At 41.1% G+C, this 16,093-nt stretch overlaps 1 protein-coding gene across 2 annotated transcripts; it reads left to right on the top strand.

Annotated features, from left to right (window-relative positions):
• The first annotated feature begins 11,244 nt into the window (after positions 1–11,244).
• LOC4332845 (tubby-like F-box protein 6) lies at positions 11,245–15,842 on the top strand. 2 transcript variants are annotated; one of them, NM_001417784.1, is made up of 7 exons: positions 11,245–11,718; positions 11,839–12,247; positions 12,825–12,912; positions 13,012–13,141; positions 13,513–13,692; positions 14,096–14,570; positions 15,342–15,842. In NM_001417784.1, exons 2-6 carry the CDS (start codon positions 11,903–11,905, stop codon positions 14,562–14,564), a joined length of 1,212 nt encoding a protein of 403 aa, NP_001404713.1. In that variant the 5' UTR covers positions 11,245–11,718; positions 11,839–11,902; the 3' UTR covers positions 14,565–14,570; positions 15,342–15,842. The 2 variants fall into 2 exon arrangements, with proteins under 2 accessions (NP_001404713.1, NP_001404714.1); NM_001417785.1 differs by having other exon boundaries at positions 11,245–11,727.
• The last annotated feature ends 251 nt before the right edge of the window (positions 15,843–16,093 follow it).

Genomic DNA, 16,093 nt, shown 5'->3' with positions numbered 1-16,093 from the left:
AACATCTCTGATGAGCTCACACACAGGCCCATCACAGATGACCTCTTATCTATGATGGGTGTTGAGTTTGCATTCATCACAGATGAGATACCCCACTCAAATATGTTCAATTCTTATAACCGTTAGTGATGACTAAAAAAAAATCCCCCCGGGCCTGCCAACCCGCTAGCCTGCTTGCCCTTTCTCCTCCCCTCCTCCCGTCCCTTCTCCTCTCCTCCTCCGATCTCTCTCCCCCGATCTCTCTCCCTTTTCTCTTTCTCCCTTTCTTCTTCTCCGACCACTTATCGTCGTCGTCGATTGTTAGGAGCTGTCTTCCCATGCCCTCATGCAACCGCCGACCATCAGCCGCACTGACCTCTTTCCCACGATCGTCAGCCATCGGATTCAGCCTCCACAAGCATCGCCGTCTCCTTCGCCTGCTGCCGATTGTCTGCTCATCTCATTCACCCCCAAGCGTTGTCGGCCGTCTCTCCGCCCCTAAGCTCCGGCCACTGCCTCCTTCACCCACCGCCCAAGGTCGTCGGCAGCCGCCTCGAGCTCTGGTGCACTAGATCTAGTCTCTAGGTGGTTAGGAGCCACTGGATCGGGATGGCCCCTCGAGCGTCGGTCGCCGCTGCCATTGTCTGCTCGTCTCGTCCATCCCTGAGCTCTAGCCTCCTTCACCTTGCGCCCAAGGTCACGGACTGCCGCCTTTCCGTCACGCCGAGCTCCTTGGCGCTAGATCCGGTGTCCAGGTAGTTGGGGACCACTGGATATATCCTCCTTTGCCCCGTGTTCTATTCTGGTTAATTTTGTGATGTGTTTCGTGTTGATTCCGTGATGCTCGGATGTGTGATTGAGAATGTGATTGTGATTATTTTTATGATTTGTGAATTTGTGAGATGAATGCAACTGAATGAGCAATAGAATGGAACAAATATTGTTTTTTCATTGGTAATCTACATCATTGATGGGCCGCATTGTGCTACCTGTCACAGGTGTTACCTGTGACGAGTTATGATGTCACCAGTCAAAGGGGTCAACATCACCTCTGACGGGTTACCATTTGTAGCTCATAAGAGGTGTCCCATAATAGAGATAAGTTTAGTCATCATTGACCACTTATCTCTCACCAGTGCCCTACCCGTAAGAGGTGATAGTCTGAGCTCATCACTGATGACCTGAACCATTGTAGTGATTGTTGGGATAGTAGGATTATTCTAGCCCTATACAGACCATGGTATTACTCATTCTGTCCTAAAACATTTATCATTATTGATTGCTTAGTGTAGATTAGGGTTTAAGAAAATAAATTATAGTTTCCTTTGTGTGATCGGTATGAAAAGGGTTAGGTTCATCCCTATTCTTTAGATGGGATAGAGTCCTATTGATCTATCCGTTTAAAATGGGGGATGGGATGGTCCTACTTTCCAAGTGATGGCTTATATATCAGCGAGAGAAAAAAATGAATTGGATTGGTTTCTTAGTTTTTTCATGGATAATGTCAACCAGGATCTTATAGAAATATCCTATATCAAGAACCATCCTATCTCACCTATCAGTCTAACTTGGCTGTGAAACTGTGCATATTGTGGATTTATAATGTGTTCTCTTTGCTATGGATTTCTATATATACTCTATATAATATTTATATATGGTTCTACTTTGATTGACATACTTCTATGGTGGTGTTCTTTCTATTGAAAATAAAGATGAAGTTAGAGCATGGAAAACAAGAAACCTATTAGTACATGATTAATTGAGTTTTAATTAGTACAAAGTTGAAAAATAAATTTATATGATATTTTAAAACAACTTCTATAAAGAAAGCTCGCACAAAATATATTGTTTAGCAGTTTGAAAAACGTGATAACGAAAACCAATATAAATTCTATACCTTAAGACCATTCCCGGTGGGTGTTTCATTTTGTTCTTTTCAGGAGTGTCGCATAATCTAAAAATATTTGGGTTGATGAATGAAACAAAAGTCTCCAATACACAGTTTCATTTCATAGTTTCTCATATGCTACCCATATCATTTAATTATTCAATGGTGTTATGAAACTATTTGGTTATAAACTTATAATGGGGTTTATTTTCTTTTCCAAGACATATGATGAAATGATTCAGTCCCAACGCAGTTTCATTGTTTCGTGTGTAATATTAATTTCATCTAAATGAAACTCATTCATTCTCTCTTAATAAATTTCATGTTATATCATCTTTTGATAAGATTGAAACTCTTTTGAAACTTGCACTGACAAGGCCTAATCACAAAAGAACAGGACGGGATCCGTGAAGGTGAAGCAGAGAGAAGCTGGACCATTTGGCAGAGGATGAGAGCCATAACAGTTGACTATCGTTGTGTGTGTTCGAGTCCTGTAGCCGAGCGGCGATGGTGAAAGTGGCCGCAGGCCCAGCCCAAAAACACCTCTGCCATGTGGAGTATGGGCCACCGTGTTTTGCTTCGATGGCCCAGAGCTGACAAATGCATCAAATGTTAACCGGTCTGAGGCTCTGTTCTTAAATCACCATTTTTCCAAAGTCTTTGGGTAAATAGCCAGTTTAGTCCTTCAACTTTTGCTCAGGGATCGAATTAGTCCTTGATGTTTTAAATGTCCAAACAAGACCCTAAAGATTATCATGCGGCTTAATATAGTCCTTAGACCCACTTAAAACGCCACGTGGACATGCCACGTCATTCGTGCATGTAAGATAATATTTAAATGTCCATTTTTAAGCTTCAATTTTCTATCAAATAAAGAAAAGAAAAACAAGAAGAAGCAATCATAAAACAAAGAAAAATGTCAATTTTTTTTATCTATCAATGCTACATATTTTTGCCAATGGTCAAAAGCTTTTTTTTTTGTGTGTTTTCTCAATAGTTTTTCTTTATTTCCTATGAAAACATAAGGGTGTAAAGGACATTTAAATATTGAATTTGCATGCATAGATGATGTGGCATGTACACATGGCATGTTTAGAGGGTCTAAGGACTATATTGAATCACACAATAAACTTAAGGTACTCGTTTGGACAATACGAAATGTTAGAGACTAGATTGATCCTTAAACGAAAGTTCAAGCAGGGGCGGAGCTAGTATATAATAGGGGGTGTCCAGGAACCTGGTTAAAAAAAAATTAGCTATACCTCATCTATTTTCACCATATATGCACCCTCCTCAATACAAACTTAGGCATCCGCATAAGCTTAAACTTGATCTAAAGTGAGTAAATTAACTAAGTGGCACCACCCTCCATTTCACTCTAGCTCTGCCCCTGAGTTCAAGGATCATGTTGGGTATTCACCCAAAGTTTTTCTGTATCCGCATTGCTTAGAAAACTTATTCTAAGCAAATTTATTTTATAGATCTATAATACATATACTAATATACAATTTGTCACTATAACATTCGTACTCTATCCAATCATCCGTAAAGAACATCGCCTGCGAGCTCACTAGACAGGGGGGACCCTTCTCCTCCTCTCTCGAGAGTTCTCTTGAATCCTTTCTATAGGAATCCTTCGTCCCCTCCGGCCCCTCTCCCTCCTCCTCCCCGGTGGCTCGCCGCCGTGGAAGGGATGGAGAGGGGTCCGGCCCCTCCACCCCTCTATTAGTTGTAGTTTTAGTCGGGTCTTCCCGTATGGTCATGGTTCTCCCGTAGTTGTTTTCGGTCTTTTGGCTTCCGAGGCAGCCGTCAGCGTCGGCTTCCCTCGTCCTGGTACCACGGTGAGTGCCGCCGGTTTCAGAACCGGTGACGGTCTTCGTTGGAGCTGGGTGTCTATTAAGCGCCTTCATCGGGGGTTCATCCAATCTTGTGGAGTCAAAGGTAGCGCCGGCCTTCTTTTCTTTCTCCGGCGACCTCCTTCCAAAGATGGCAGCCTTGTTTTCAATATTCAGCGAAACTCTCTTTCAAGGCGTCTGAGGTTTTCAAGCTCCACCGAGGCAGTTCCAACCTCCTATGCGCGGAGGCCCCATAAGGATTCGCCTCCTGGTTTCTGCAGCAGATCGCTATGTTTTTCTTGGATTTTTCGCTGGTCTGGTGTATTCATTTATCATCTTTGAAAGCACTGCCTTGGTGTTGTTCCTCTTTTTCAGCTCTGTTAGAATTTATATGTGATGATGCTGATTTCTTCCATTGCTTGTCACCATCCAAACCTCCATGTGTGTGAGGCCCCTTCCGGGATTCTGTGGTGGCTTAATCTTAAGCGGCTCATCTTGATCCAGCCTCCATCAGAGCCGAGCTTCAAGAACTCCTCGGCAGCGTTGAAGGCAGACAAAGGAGAAGGACCTGATTGCTTTTTCGATTTCTTGTTAAGTCCTTTTCTGCAAAATGTTGTCTTAAAGTGTAATTTGCCCAATCTTGAGGGGCTCCTTTGCAAAACTGGATGTATCCCAGTGACCTGTGCTCTGAGCACTGTACCTACTCACGTACTTTCTCTCTCTGAACTTTAATTAAATGCATGAGTTTAAAAAAAAAGAGTAAATCTATCACCGGTCTCTAAACTTGTATCGCTGTGTCATCCCGGTCTCTAAACTCGCAAATTGACCGTTCAGGTCCTCAAACTTGTTTGACTGTGTCATCCCGGTCCCTAAACTTGCAGACCTGTGCTCTGAGCACTGTACCTACTCACGTACTTTCTCTCTCTGAACTTTAATTAAATGCATGAGTTTAAAAAAAAAGAGTAAATCTATCACCGGTCTCTAAACTTGTATCGCTGTGTCATCCCGGTCTCTAAACTCGCAAATTGACCGTTCAGGTCCTCAAACTTGTTTGACTGTGTCATCCCGGTCCCTAAACTTGCAGATCACTCGTTTAGGTCCTCCAACTTGTTCAGTTGTGTCACCCCGGTCCCTAAGCAGGACGGTCTAAAAACTTTATATCAAAAATAATTTATAACTTTTTCATGTGAACTCTAATGAAGACAAACTTTATATCAAAATTATAGCCCTCGACGTGACCTACAACTTTGTAGTTGATAAGTTTTTGAATTAAAACTGTTTAGGGTCCCAAAATATTGTTGCATGTTTATAGATTTTGAAATTTTAATTTTAAAATTACATTGTGGGACAAAAAATGACTTAAAATAAAAAAATCAACTATAAAGTGTCGAGGGCTACAAGTTTGATATAAAGTTTATCTTTATTAGAGTTCACATGAAAACGTTATGAAATATTTTTAAATATAAAATCTTTACACCGTCCTATTTGACCCAGATGATATTCAAATCTAAGTTTAGGGACCGAGGTGACACAAATGAACAAGTTGGAGAATCTAAACGAGTGATCTGCAATTTTAGGGACCGGGATGACACAATTGAACAAGCTTGAGGACCTGAACGGTCGATTTACGAGTTTAGGGACCGCGATGACACAACGATACAAGTTTAGGGACCGGTGATGGTATTTACTCGAAAAAGAACATCGCCTGCCCAGATTTTACCGACGAAGCTCTAGAGCTAACTCGGACTGTACAGAGGCCGCTATAGCGCAGATATATGATCCCTCGTAGTATAGTCTGGACAAATTGTTTAAATTAGGAATGAGCTTGACAGTTTGTCTTATTAAATAAACTATGTAAGTTTTTTTTTTGGGAATTAAGTTTTTTTTGGATGGAGGGATTACTTATCACGCTCAGATCCTCCATCTTTCTCTTCTTTCCCGTCTTTGATTTCTGGGTGCATTTTCAAGCATAATTGCCGTTTGGTGCGATTGCAAATCATGAGCTGCTGGGAGCCTTAGGAATACGTTTGCTGGAGAAGGTGATCCAAAAATTTCACGTGCGACGCGACATTGGAGCCATGGCTGCCGTACTCAGGTTTGTTCAGCAGTAGCAGCAGCAGCGTCTTCTTGTTCTTGACTCATCCTTTGCCCTGTCTCAACCGATTACTTACGGTCACCAGCTGCATCGGCCGGCGAATTAACGAAGATGTGGACGACTCCCCAACCGAACCGAAACGGCTGGGCAACCTCGGTCGCAGGGTGAGCAATAGCACCACCGCACCTTGCATTTTCGTCTCTTTCTTCTGAATTAATTCGTTGTGTTTTTCTCTTCCAAAATACAACCCCAAAGAGAGATGAAGAGCACAGCTGTTTACTTTTACTCGTTGTGCGCACCTTCCAAGCTCCTAACCGTATGTTTGTTTTGTAAAAGAACAGTGGTATTTCTTAGAGAACTATTTTAAATGAACCATTTTAACTTTCTAATACGTAATTCATTCGTTTTTGTCTTCAAATATATAACTGCGTGAACTTAGTTTTATCCATCATTCGTCGGCACTTAGAATACTAAATAAGTAACATTACAATAGTCATGGTGAACCGAGGGTGGATCTACATTACAAATGCAGGTCAGGTGGCTTTAACAATCTTCCACAAAATATAATGTTAAGTGATACTCTTTCCTTTTTTCTAAAAAAAAATGCACTTTTAGGAATGAGCTTGACAGTTTGTCTTATTAAATAAACTATACAAGTATCATTTATTTTTATTATTAATATATTTTAAGCATGAATCATTGTTTTTATATTTTTTATTAATTTTTTAATAAGACGAAAGGTTAAACGTATATCTAAAAGTCAATTGTGTCATACACTAATATATTTAAAAATGGAGAATATATATATTTCTATACTATCTTAAAAGATACCAGTGGTGGTGGTTCTGTCACTCCATCTATATGACAAATGGGGGCCACCATCTATCTCGTGGGCTCGTCATTGTTGACCAACAATGTACTAGAGTGAGAAGCTCTATTTGCTTCAGGTACAGTGTACACAACACACTGTTTATCCTATCATCGTTAATAGGAGCTTAAGGGTGATGATTTAGTTTTAATTAGTTCATCTAATATAATTATAGCCCGGTGCAACACAGAGTATTTTGCTAGTTTTTGTGAAGATGATGACACTAGCGAATCCGCGTCGCCAAATGGAAAGGCAACTTTGATGATTTGTTTTCTTCTAGCCTGCTTTACCCAAGTCCTTGAGATACTCAAAGGTGTATCCACACTTTTTCACGGATCATGGAGTAATATACTACCAGTGGCAATATTCTCAATTGATCTCCTCCTCTTTGAGTGTGCCCCTTTTGATCCACAAACACAAGTAAGCTATAAAATTCAACAAGGCAAGTAAAAGGTGTAGTGTGCCACTCATTTTGCAACCCTTTTTTCTGTTATAAAAAAGGCACATGTTGCTATACTTTTCTTTTGAAGGAAAAGGTTCACATGTTTGTTTCGCTTCTTTAATTCGGAAAGGTTAATTATTAATGCAGGTCAAGTAGCTCATGATCTTGCTCCTAAAATAAATTTATGCATATCCTTCTTTATTAATATGTACAGTGATTCATGTTAGATATAATGGAGGGTGGAATCTTGTACAACTAATTTGGAAGGATGCTTGTGTTCTTTTAGACCATCAAGCCACGAAATGGATAAGCGCTGTCTGGACCCCGCTAAATGTAACCAAAGTGTAAGCAATTTTGGCAATACCAAATTGGTTAAATTTAACAACAAATAAATACTAGTATGCCCTCACCACATATCCAATTCCAGTCCTAAACAAAGAACTCATATCCATTTGTGATTTATAGCAGAATATTATTTCTCCGACAAGCTCAAAGCTTGAAAAAAAAAAGATGCTAGCACACGCTTAGTTTGAGAACGACATAAGATAGGATGGTCTCGTCTCTTATTTGGTTAAAGGGATAGGATCACCATTATTTTTCTTTGGGTTCTTTTTTTTAAGAACGTATTTTACTTTAGTTGGAGGTATATAAATGGTGTGATAACATGTGAGTCTCAATGACGAGCGGTGTACACAAGTGGCGTGAGCTGATACAATTGATGTATGAGATCGGTGTCATATCATTACGAGGGAATATTTTCTTCCATGAATGATTCATGTTTCCAAAACAAACACCTTAAAACCTTACAATCGTTTAAATTTCCTTTGAATTTCAAAAATAAGGACTCATCCGTCATCCAACCAACCAAACACACCACCGCTAGAGTCTTCAGGGCAAGCCCATGTTCACCATTACTACTCCCTCCATCCTATAATATAAGGGATTTTAAAGGTATGTGACATGGTCTGTTCAAATTAGGAATACTAGGATATGCCACATCCCTATAAGATCGGGAGTAGTGCTTATTCCCTTCATCCAAAAAGAATCAAACTCCATGTGTCCAGATTTATCCCTATAATTTGAGTTTTTTCTGAAACGGAGGGAGTACCTAGCAATGAAAGCGGCATGAAAGCTTTTCACTGAAACCAGGAGTTAATACTACCGTGCTGCCGAAGAGGAGAGGAGAGAAGAACTGGATAGAGCCCGTGACGACGTAGCGTGGCTGGGCGCGGTCTCTTGTCACGCCTGCTCACCCTCTTGTCATGTTTCTCTAGTTGAGGGAATGAATCCTCTGTTTTTTTTTTTGACCATTCCGATTGCGAGTGCAGGCAGATGGTCCTGACGATTTCCATCCATCATCCGGCGGCCGCACGCAAGGACGCAAGTTGCAGGGCGACCCTCCTCGGACATGCATTGCTGCACTGTCTGTCTGTCTGCGGCTCTTGCTCCTCCTGCGTTCTCGTCCGTCGGTACTAGTACGATCTCCATTACAGCTGCCACCGGTAGCACTGTGCAAGTGATGCCAGGACAGACAGCTGCCTGATCCTGTGTGCCAGCGTATATATGGGGATAGAGCTACTAGTAGTAGGAACAAACCGATGTGTTCTACCTGGATTTTTTTTTACAAAATTTAGTCCTTTCCAAAAAATTATTTTAAAAATAGACTCCCTGAACCAACTTATCCCAAAAATGGTTTTTTTTAAAACCATTTTTAAGAGTCCACAAGAACCAACCATAAAAAAGTTAAACTCAAATGGATGAAATATGCAACCTTTATAATTTTCTAAAACTCTACCGAAAAACTTCTCGCCTCAAAAACAAAATCTTTCAAGCGGAATTTGAAGGTTCTAATTTTTCCAAACCTAAAGAAGCATGGAGAATCGGATGTAACTTTTCTGTACATGTCCGTGGATATATAATTTGCTCGATTTCGAGTCCGTATGAGAAAGTTATGCCTGTTTTAAGGAATGATACTTTGAATGTAAAAGAGAAAAACTCAACAAACTCTATTTTTTTTATAGGATGTAAAAAGGGCAATGTACTATTTTTTTGGTTTTTTGGAATATAGGAAAAACAAAAACAACGGAAAACAACCTCTTACATAAAAAAACCCTCTCTTACCTATATAATTTCGAGTGAATTTGAGGAGAGCAGAGAGAGAGCATCCCGACTCGGAGCTGGGGGTGGCGCCAGAGAGGCTGGTGCGCTCCCCTTGCCACGTCAATATCTGGCCGCCATGGTGGCAGGGGGCGGCACCATTAACTCTGGCGCTCTAAAAAAGACCATTTCTAGAATAAGTTTTTTCAGAGGTATATTTGTAGAATAAGGTTTTCAAAAGGACCAAATTATGAAAAATCTAGTGTGTCCTACTCTCTCAGCCTTGGAATAAACTAACCTCGTATTTTAATTTTTCTTTTATCCTAGTAGTATGTATCATATCCTGTACTTAGTTTATTTACTTTTGGATGAAGGGGATACGAATTTGCACGAGCAATATCTCATTACTTAAGCTTTGCCGAATAAACCACCAAAAAGTAAAAATAACAAATTATAAATTATAAATAAACATGTTTATTACTACTAGCATTTGGAAGCTAAGGCTGCAAAACAGACTACGATCAAAACTCCGGAAATCAACACTAAAGTAAAGTTTTAATTTAAATCATATAACCACATGTTTTATTGCAACTTTTTACAATCTTTGCATCATGCAACTCTGTGTGCACAAGTAGTATATTTTTCCCACCAAAGCTTACACCAATGTTAAGCTAATATCCTACAACAACATACGGGGAATCATCAAGTTACAGAATAAAAGCTCTATATTTTATCTCAAAGATCATGACAATGAAGTAATATTTATAAACGGGGTGCGTATGCAATTGAGTATAAATACAGGGGAATAAACTTTTTTCTGTAAATAGAAATAGTAGTAACTTTTTTTGAGAGAAAAAGAAAGAGATTACTAGTAACTCATTTTATTTTATTGACCATTAACTATTTGTGGTTAGAATGAGAGGCAGTGACGCCGGTCATTTACTTTCTCGATTCTCCGCGCGCGACCACTGCCTTCACATGTAAGGGATGCATGCAAAAAAAAAACCCCGTTATTTGATGCAGGCCACTAACACATGTGAGGTGAAAGAAAAATAGCAGAAAAGCCCAATAAAACATCTCATGTTTTTCACCTGAACATTAAAAGGGACCTTCTACTGTTTTTCCTCAGGTGGATGATGATGATGATGCAAAGATGATAGTACCAACATTTTGCTTGGCCAAACTGGCAGAGTTGTACCTTGAAAAAAAAAAAGAAATCCTCATTTCTTGTGCTTTAATCTCACTCACACTTGGAAAGTGAGGGGCAGGTACAGTCAAGTGTCCTGCACTCCATGCCTAATTAGCACAAAGATGGAAGCAATCAATCATGAGGAGTACTAGTACTACTTGGGTTAAGCTTGAGCAATGATGCTTCCCTTGGCTATAGTGGCATCATCCCTGCCCTGACAATGACATTGGGACAGAGTGTCATGCCAAAATAATTGATAATTTGGTTTCTTCTTTTCCACAAGTGTGGTCTATTAGTATTATAATTCGCCTCTCATGCAAAGTTAACCAGTACTGTAGGAGTAAAATATAGAGTAAGTAATAACTTTTAAAACGAAATTATTATAAATATAAAACCCTATTATTTATATAATATGATTTTATTCAGTAAATTGTCCATTCTGGTTGTACCATCTATGTGTTCTATATATAGTCTTAGCTAGTTCATTTGTATATCTACTTATTTTCTTAATATTTACTCCATATTAAAGCCAACCCTTATTATAGTTTGAAACGAGTGGATTAGTACTAGTCAGCTGTACTTATACACACATTTATTAGTTAATTAATTGTGCTACAATGAATGTGTGGATGGATAGATGGATGTGTGCATGGAGGGAGGGAGGGAGAGTTGTGAGATGCCCATCTTTTTCAGCCACTCAGCAAGGAAGGAAGAGGGAGGGAGGAACCCTAATCCTACCTGCTCTCAAGCTCCATCTCCATTCCATTCCCTTTTTTGTGTAGTAGCAATCATAGGTAGTACTAGTATACTGGCATTCCCCAACCATTCCTTCCTACACCACCACCACCTATCAATCACCCATTCACCACCTAAAAATTCCCAAGGCACCTGCTCCTCCTCCTCCTCCCTCCTCACCTCCGCCTTTCGTTTCTTGGAATCTTTGCCTCTGCCTTCTTCTTGTTCTTGCTCCCTCCGCCTCCTCCTTCCAGCCAAGAATCCATTGCAGAATTTTCGTGCTCAATTTCGGATAAATGTTGGGTGTTCTGTTTGGTGGGTTGAGAGCTTGAATTCGAGCCGTTTTCTTGCTTCTTCGAGCTGGTGGTGGTTTTCTTGGCCCTTGGATTGATTCTGGGATTCAGCGGCGGAGACACCTACCTCCGCGTGAGGATTTCTGCCATTTCTTGCTTGCTGCGTCGAGGGATTTGGTCCCCGCCCTGCTTGCTTCCAGCTCAGTTCGGTGCCTTGTTGGTGTTCATCGATGGATTCCGGCATGGGCGGCGACGCCATGGAGACATTACGGTGAAATTAGCTCGGCCCGTCTCTCGGTCAGTACGGTGAAATTCCTCCCCCTGTTCTTGCGATTCTTGGCGTTCCGTTTGGTGGAAGATTTGATGGAAATGGTGGTGGTAAATTTCGTGACCGGGTTTTTCTTGGCGCGGTTGCAGCCTGCAGATTTGAGAGATTGGAGGAGAGGTGTGGATTAGGAGGGGGAATCGAGCGAGGAGGAAGATGTCGTTCAGGAGCCTGATCCAGGAGATGAGGGACGAGTTCGGGAGCATCTCGCGGCACAGCCTGCGGTCGCGGTCCCACCGCGGCGGCGGCGGCGCGCCGCGGGTGGCGGCGGTGGGGCCGGCGGAGGCGGCGGCGATGCAGCAGAGCTGCTGGGCGCAGCTGCCGCCCGAGCTGCTCCGGGAGGTGCTGGTGAGGATCGAGGAGTCGGAGGTGTGGTGGCCGTCGCGGAGGGACGTGGTGGCGTGCGCCGGCGTCTGCCGGAGCTGGAGGGGGATCACCAAGGAGATCGTCCGCGTCCCGGAGGCGTCCGGCAAGCTCACCTTCCCCATCTCGCTCAAGCAGGTTCGCGCTCTCGTTTCATTCTGAAATTCCCGGTTGCGATGTCGAACTGTTAGTAATTTGATTGTTCATTGTGTTGAAGCTTCATTGTTTAATCTTTAGGAATTATTTGTTCATTGTGTCAACACTTTATGATTGATTGGTTAGCTGCTGAATTGCGTTCGTCAAGCGGTGAAGGATGAAAGCCCTGCATTCTGTTGCGCTGTTGCGTATGTCGGCTTTGCTCTGATGGATTGCAAGCAGCCAAATCATCTTTTTAATGGATGTTGTGAACCATGGCATTCTAGTATGTTTTAATTTTTGGAAGGTGTCTCCCTTATGTGATTTATCTAGTTTTGGGCTAGAAAACAAACTGCATATCAAGAAAATGTGATGGATGCATAAATGCTATCTGATGAAGCCGTTTCCCTTTTGATTGCGGTGCTTCACATGTTTAGCATGATATTCCAGTATCAAATGCCATTTCTCTGCTGTCATTTTCGTAGAAATTGACGCCACTTCATTGACTGTAACCTTTGGTTGACAAGTTCATTTTAGTGTCATCTTAGTCCTAATTTACTCAAGTCTACGTGATGTGCAGCCTGGCCCAAGAGACGGCACTCTTAAATGTTTCATAAGAAGAAACCGGACTACTCAGACATATTATCTGTATATTGGGCTCACAGAAGGTATGCTGTTTATCCACCCCTGGTACGCCAAATTAAGTACAGCTATGCTGGCGTATAATGGATATATGCTTACTATTTTCGGGAAGTTTCTTTTTACAGCACTTGCCGATGATGGGAAGTTCCTACTTGCTGCACGCAAATGCAGGAAGCCCACATGCACAGACTACCTGATTTCCCTTGACATGAGTGATATGTCAAAGGGGAGCAACACCTATATTGGCAAGCTAAGGTGATCTTTTGAGATTTCATCACTGAAAAGCTAAAGCTAAATTTGTTCCTAGTTTCTTTAGTAGTATGTGTAAGGAAGGCCCTTTAGATGTACTATAGGCTGTTTCATATAAAAGCATCACATGGCATTTTTCCCCCTCTCCTTTTGCTGTAAGTGTTAGAATTTGGAAAGTACAAGAAATTGAAGTGCTATGCATTTCACATCTAAACTATTCATTCAACTTAGAACAAAACTGTATGTATTTGGATGTCAAGTGCATTACTCAAACTTAATCTTCAGTTATATCTTTTTTTTGTTTGTTTCTTACAGATCTAAAAATATAGCCTACAATAACAATTAAAAGAACCAGCTAACCACCTTTGTTTTAACAGGTCAAACTTTCTCGGAACAAAGTTTACCGTCTATGATGCCCATCCACCATATGATGGAGCTGTTGTCTCAAAAAGTCGGTCTGCACGTGTGGTTGGTCTGAACCAAGTCTCCCCGAGAGTTCCTGCCGGGAATTACCCAGTTTCACATATTTCCTACGAATTGAATGTTTTGGGTGCAAGGTATTGAATCAGCACTTGTGTTATGCCGAGTAAATCTATGGATAGTATTGGTAAATATTGTCATCAACACCTGAGACCTTAATATGTGAATTCATCGATAGTTAGAATCACAGTGGTGATTACTGCAATTGCATGATTGATCAATTAGACATGCTGAATCTATTTTTTAAGAAAAGGCTCTAATGATAAAAGTGGTGATAACATCACAACTCCGTGAGCCTTCTGGCTGTTATTTGAGCACACATGGCTAGGAATAATTATATAGAGAAGGCGGCTGACCAGCTGTCATAATTCCATATACGCAACCTTTTCATTGTTGATTGACTTTGCATGCTAGATTTGACTGCTTCTACAATACTTCGTAGAAAATTGCAGTGATTTTTGTGATGCATTCCTATTGCAGAGGTCCAAGAAGGATGAACTGCATTATGGATTCCATCCCCACATCAGCTGTTCAAGAGGGTGGGAAAGCTCCGACACAGACTGAATTTCCTCTCAGTGGCCTCGACTCTTTCCCATCAATTTCATTCTTCAGATCAAAATCAGCTCGAATAGATAGTGCAACTTCACAATTATCCACTCAGAAGGAAGAAAAGCTGGTTCTGAAGAATAAATCTCCTAGGTGGCATGAGCAACTGCAATGTTGGTGCCTCAACTTCCGTGGACGGGTTACTGTTGCCTCAGTGAAAAACTTTCAGCTGGTGGCGTCTGATGAAAATGGGCCAACTAACCAGGAGCAGGACAAGGTGATTCTCCAGTTTGGAAAGATTGGGAAGGACTTGTTCACCATGGACTACCGTTATCCGATATCAGCATTTCAATCATTTGCAATCTGTCTGAGCAGTTTTGATACCAAAATAGCCTGTGAATGAGATAAGGTGATCATTTCTCTCTATTCAGCTTTACTACTATCGACATTTACACATGGTTACTTACCCTGCTTGATATAATGACACTTAATACTTGCTTTTATCTAGATGGTCTTCAGTTTACCTAATTGTTTCTTCAACAGTATTATGAAAGCTGACTCACATTTTCAGAACCTTCCAAACTTCAGACACTAGATAGTCAGATTAGGAGTACTAGTAGAGCAGTAGTTGATCCAAAATCTGAGCTGGCTGTTAGGCATATCTGAATTCATCGGTCTGCCCATATGCAAATCGAGCTTTTCTGTTGGGATGTCACATCAGAAGAGAATAGATGGCAACACATGTATGCAATTTGCACCAGATGATAGCTGCCCTCTGTGTTTTACCCTTAGCTCCGTAATCACTACTGATTCAGCCTGTTCTGTAAACTACAGTTGCATACTTGCTTGGGTACGGTTTATGTGCCATGAAACGTGACACGAAGCAAAGAAAAATAATTTTAGAGTAGGGATTTTATGTTTCTACTCTTAGCGGTTTAAATAGAAAACAATAAGAAAACCACGTAGACCAATCTGAAATTAAGTTTCAAAAATTCAAATTTAGCCTTGGTTTATAGGCTGACGAGTTGCCAATGGAACTCGCAAAAATACCTCTTAAGCTGCAGTTGCGCAGTTGTTTTCCATCACTGTCCAGGCATAGCTGCATTCATGCAGCTAAATCACAATCAGATGAACCGCATCCTAATCAAGATTTTTGGCCGCGAATGCAATGTACCTGCAGGTGCTGGATGAAGGACGAACCGTGGAAGCATGATAAGCTGGATCGGCAGGCGTAGCGTGCACGAGTCACGCTTGACATTGAAGCACAAGGATTTGTTTGGATTTGGGCAGAAAAAAAAACACCAAGTCCATCTCCTGAAGTTGCTGCCCCGGATGCTGCTGCTGCAGTGTACATAATAGCCACCTGTGATCTTTCTGGCCTCCTGGCTTGTAATTCTGTTCTAGTTTGTTTTTTTTTTCTAATTGTTACACATTCTTGGGCGGTGCCGGCTGTTGAAACCTAGAGAGTTTCTTCTTCTTTTTAATCTCCCCCAATTTACATTGTAAACGGCAGGCTTGTGTAGCCAAAAATGCCAAGTTGTGTGTTGCAAGTTGCAACTTGATGTGTTCTTTAAATTAGTGTAATACATGGAGTAATAGGCTGCAGTGCTGAGAACAGTGTCAAAAGCAGTGTTGTGGATTGTGTGATTTGTTAGTAGAGATCTTCTTCAATGCTTGAAATTAATTAGGACCCTTGATCAGATATGATAGAGAGAAGGTACCTGAAAAAAGGTATTAAAAGGGCAATCAGGTATGGAAGGTGGAAGGGTAAAATGGTAATTATTTTTTATTAAATTATTTTTGGGAAAGGGCAAAAGCGAGAGAAGCTACAAACGTTTCAGCGGTGAACTTCACATTCTGACTTGTATATACTACTATATGTTGACGAATACATACGGTAATCATTTGTTGATTTGAGTCGAGCGTTTTTAT

Source organism: Oryza sativa, chromosome 3 (genome assembly GCF_034140825.1).
Source record: "Oryza sativa Japonica Group chromosome 3, ASM3414082v1".
NCBI classification, from domain to species: domain Eukaryota; kingdom Viridiplantae; phylum Streptophyta; class Magnoliopsida; order Poales; family Poaceae; genus Oryza; species Oryza sativa.
The sequence above is the reverse complement of the archived record's forward strand: the minus strand, read 5'-3'. Positions and strand labels throughout refer to the sequence as shown.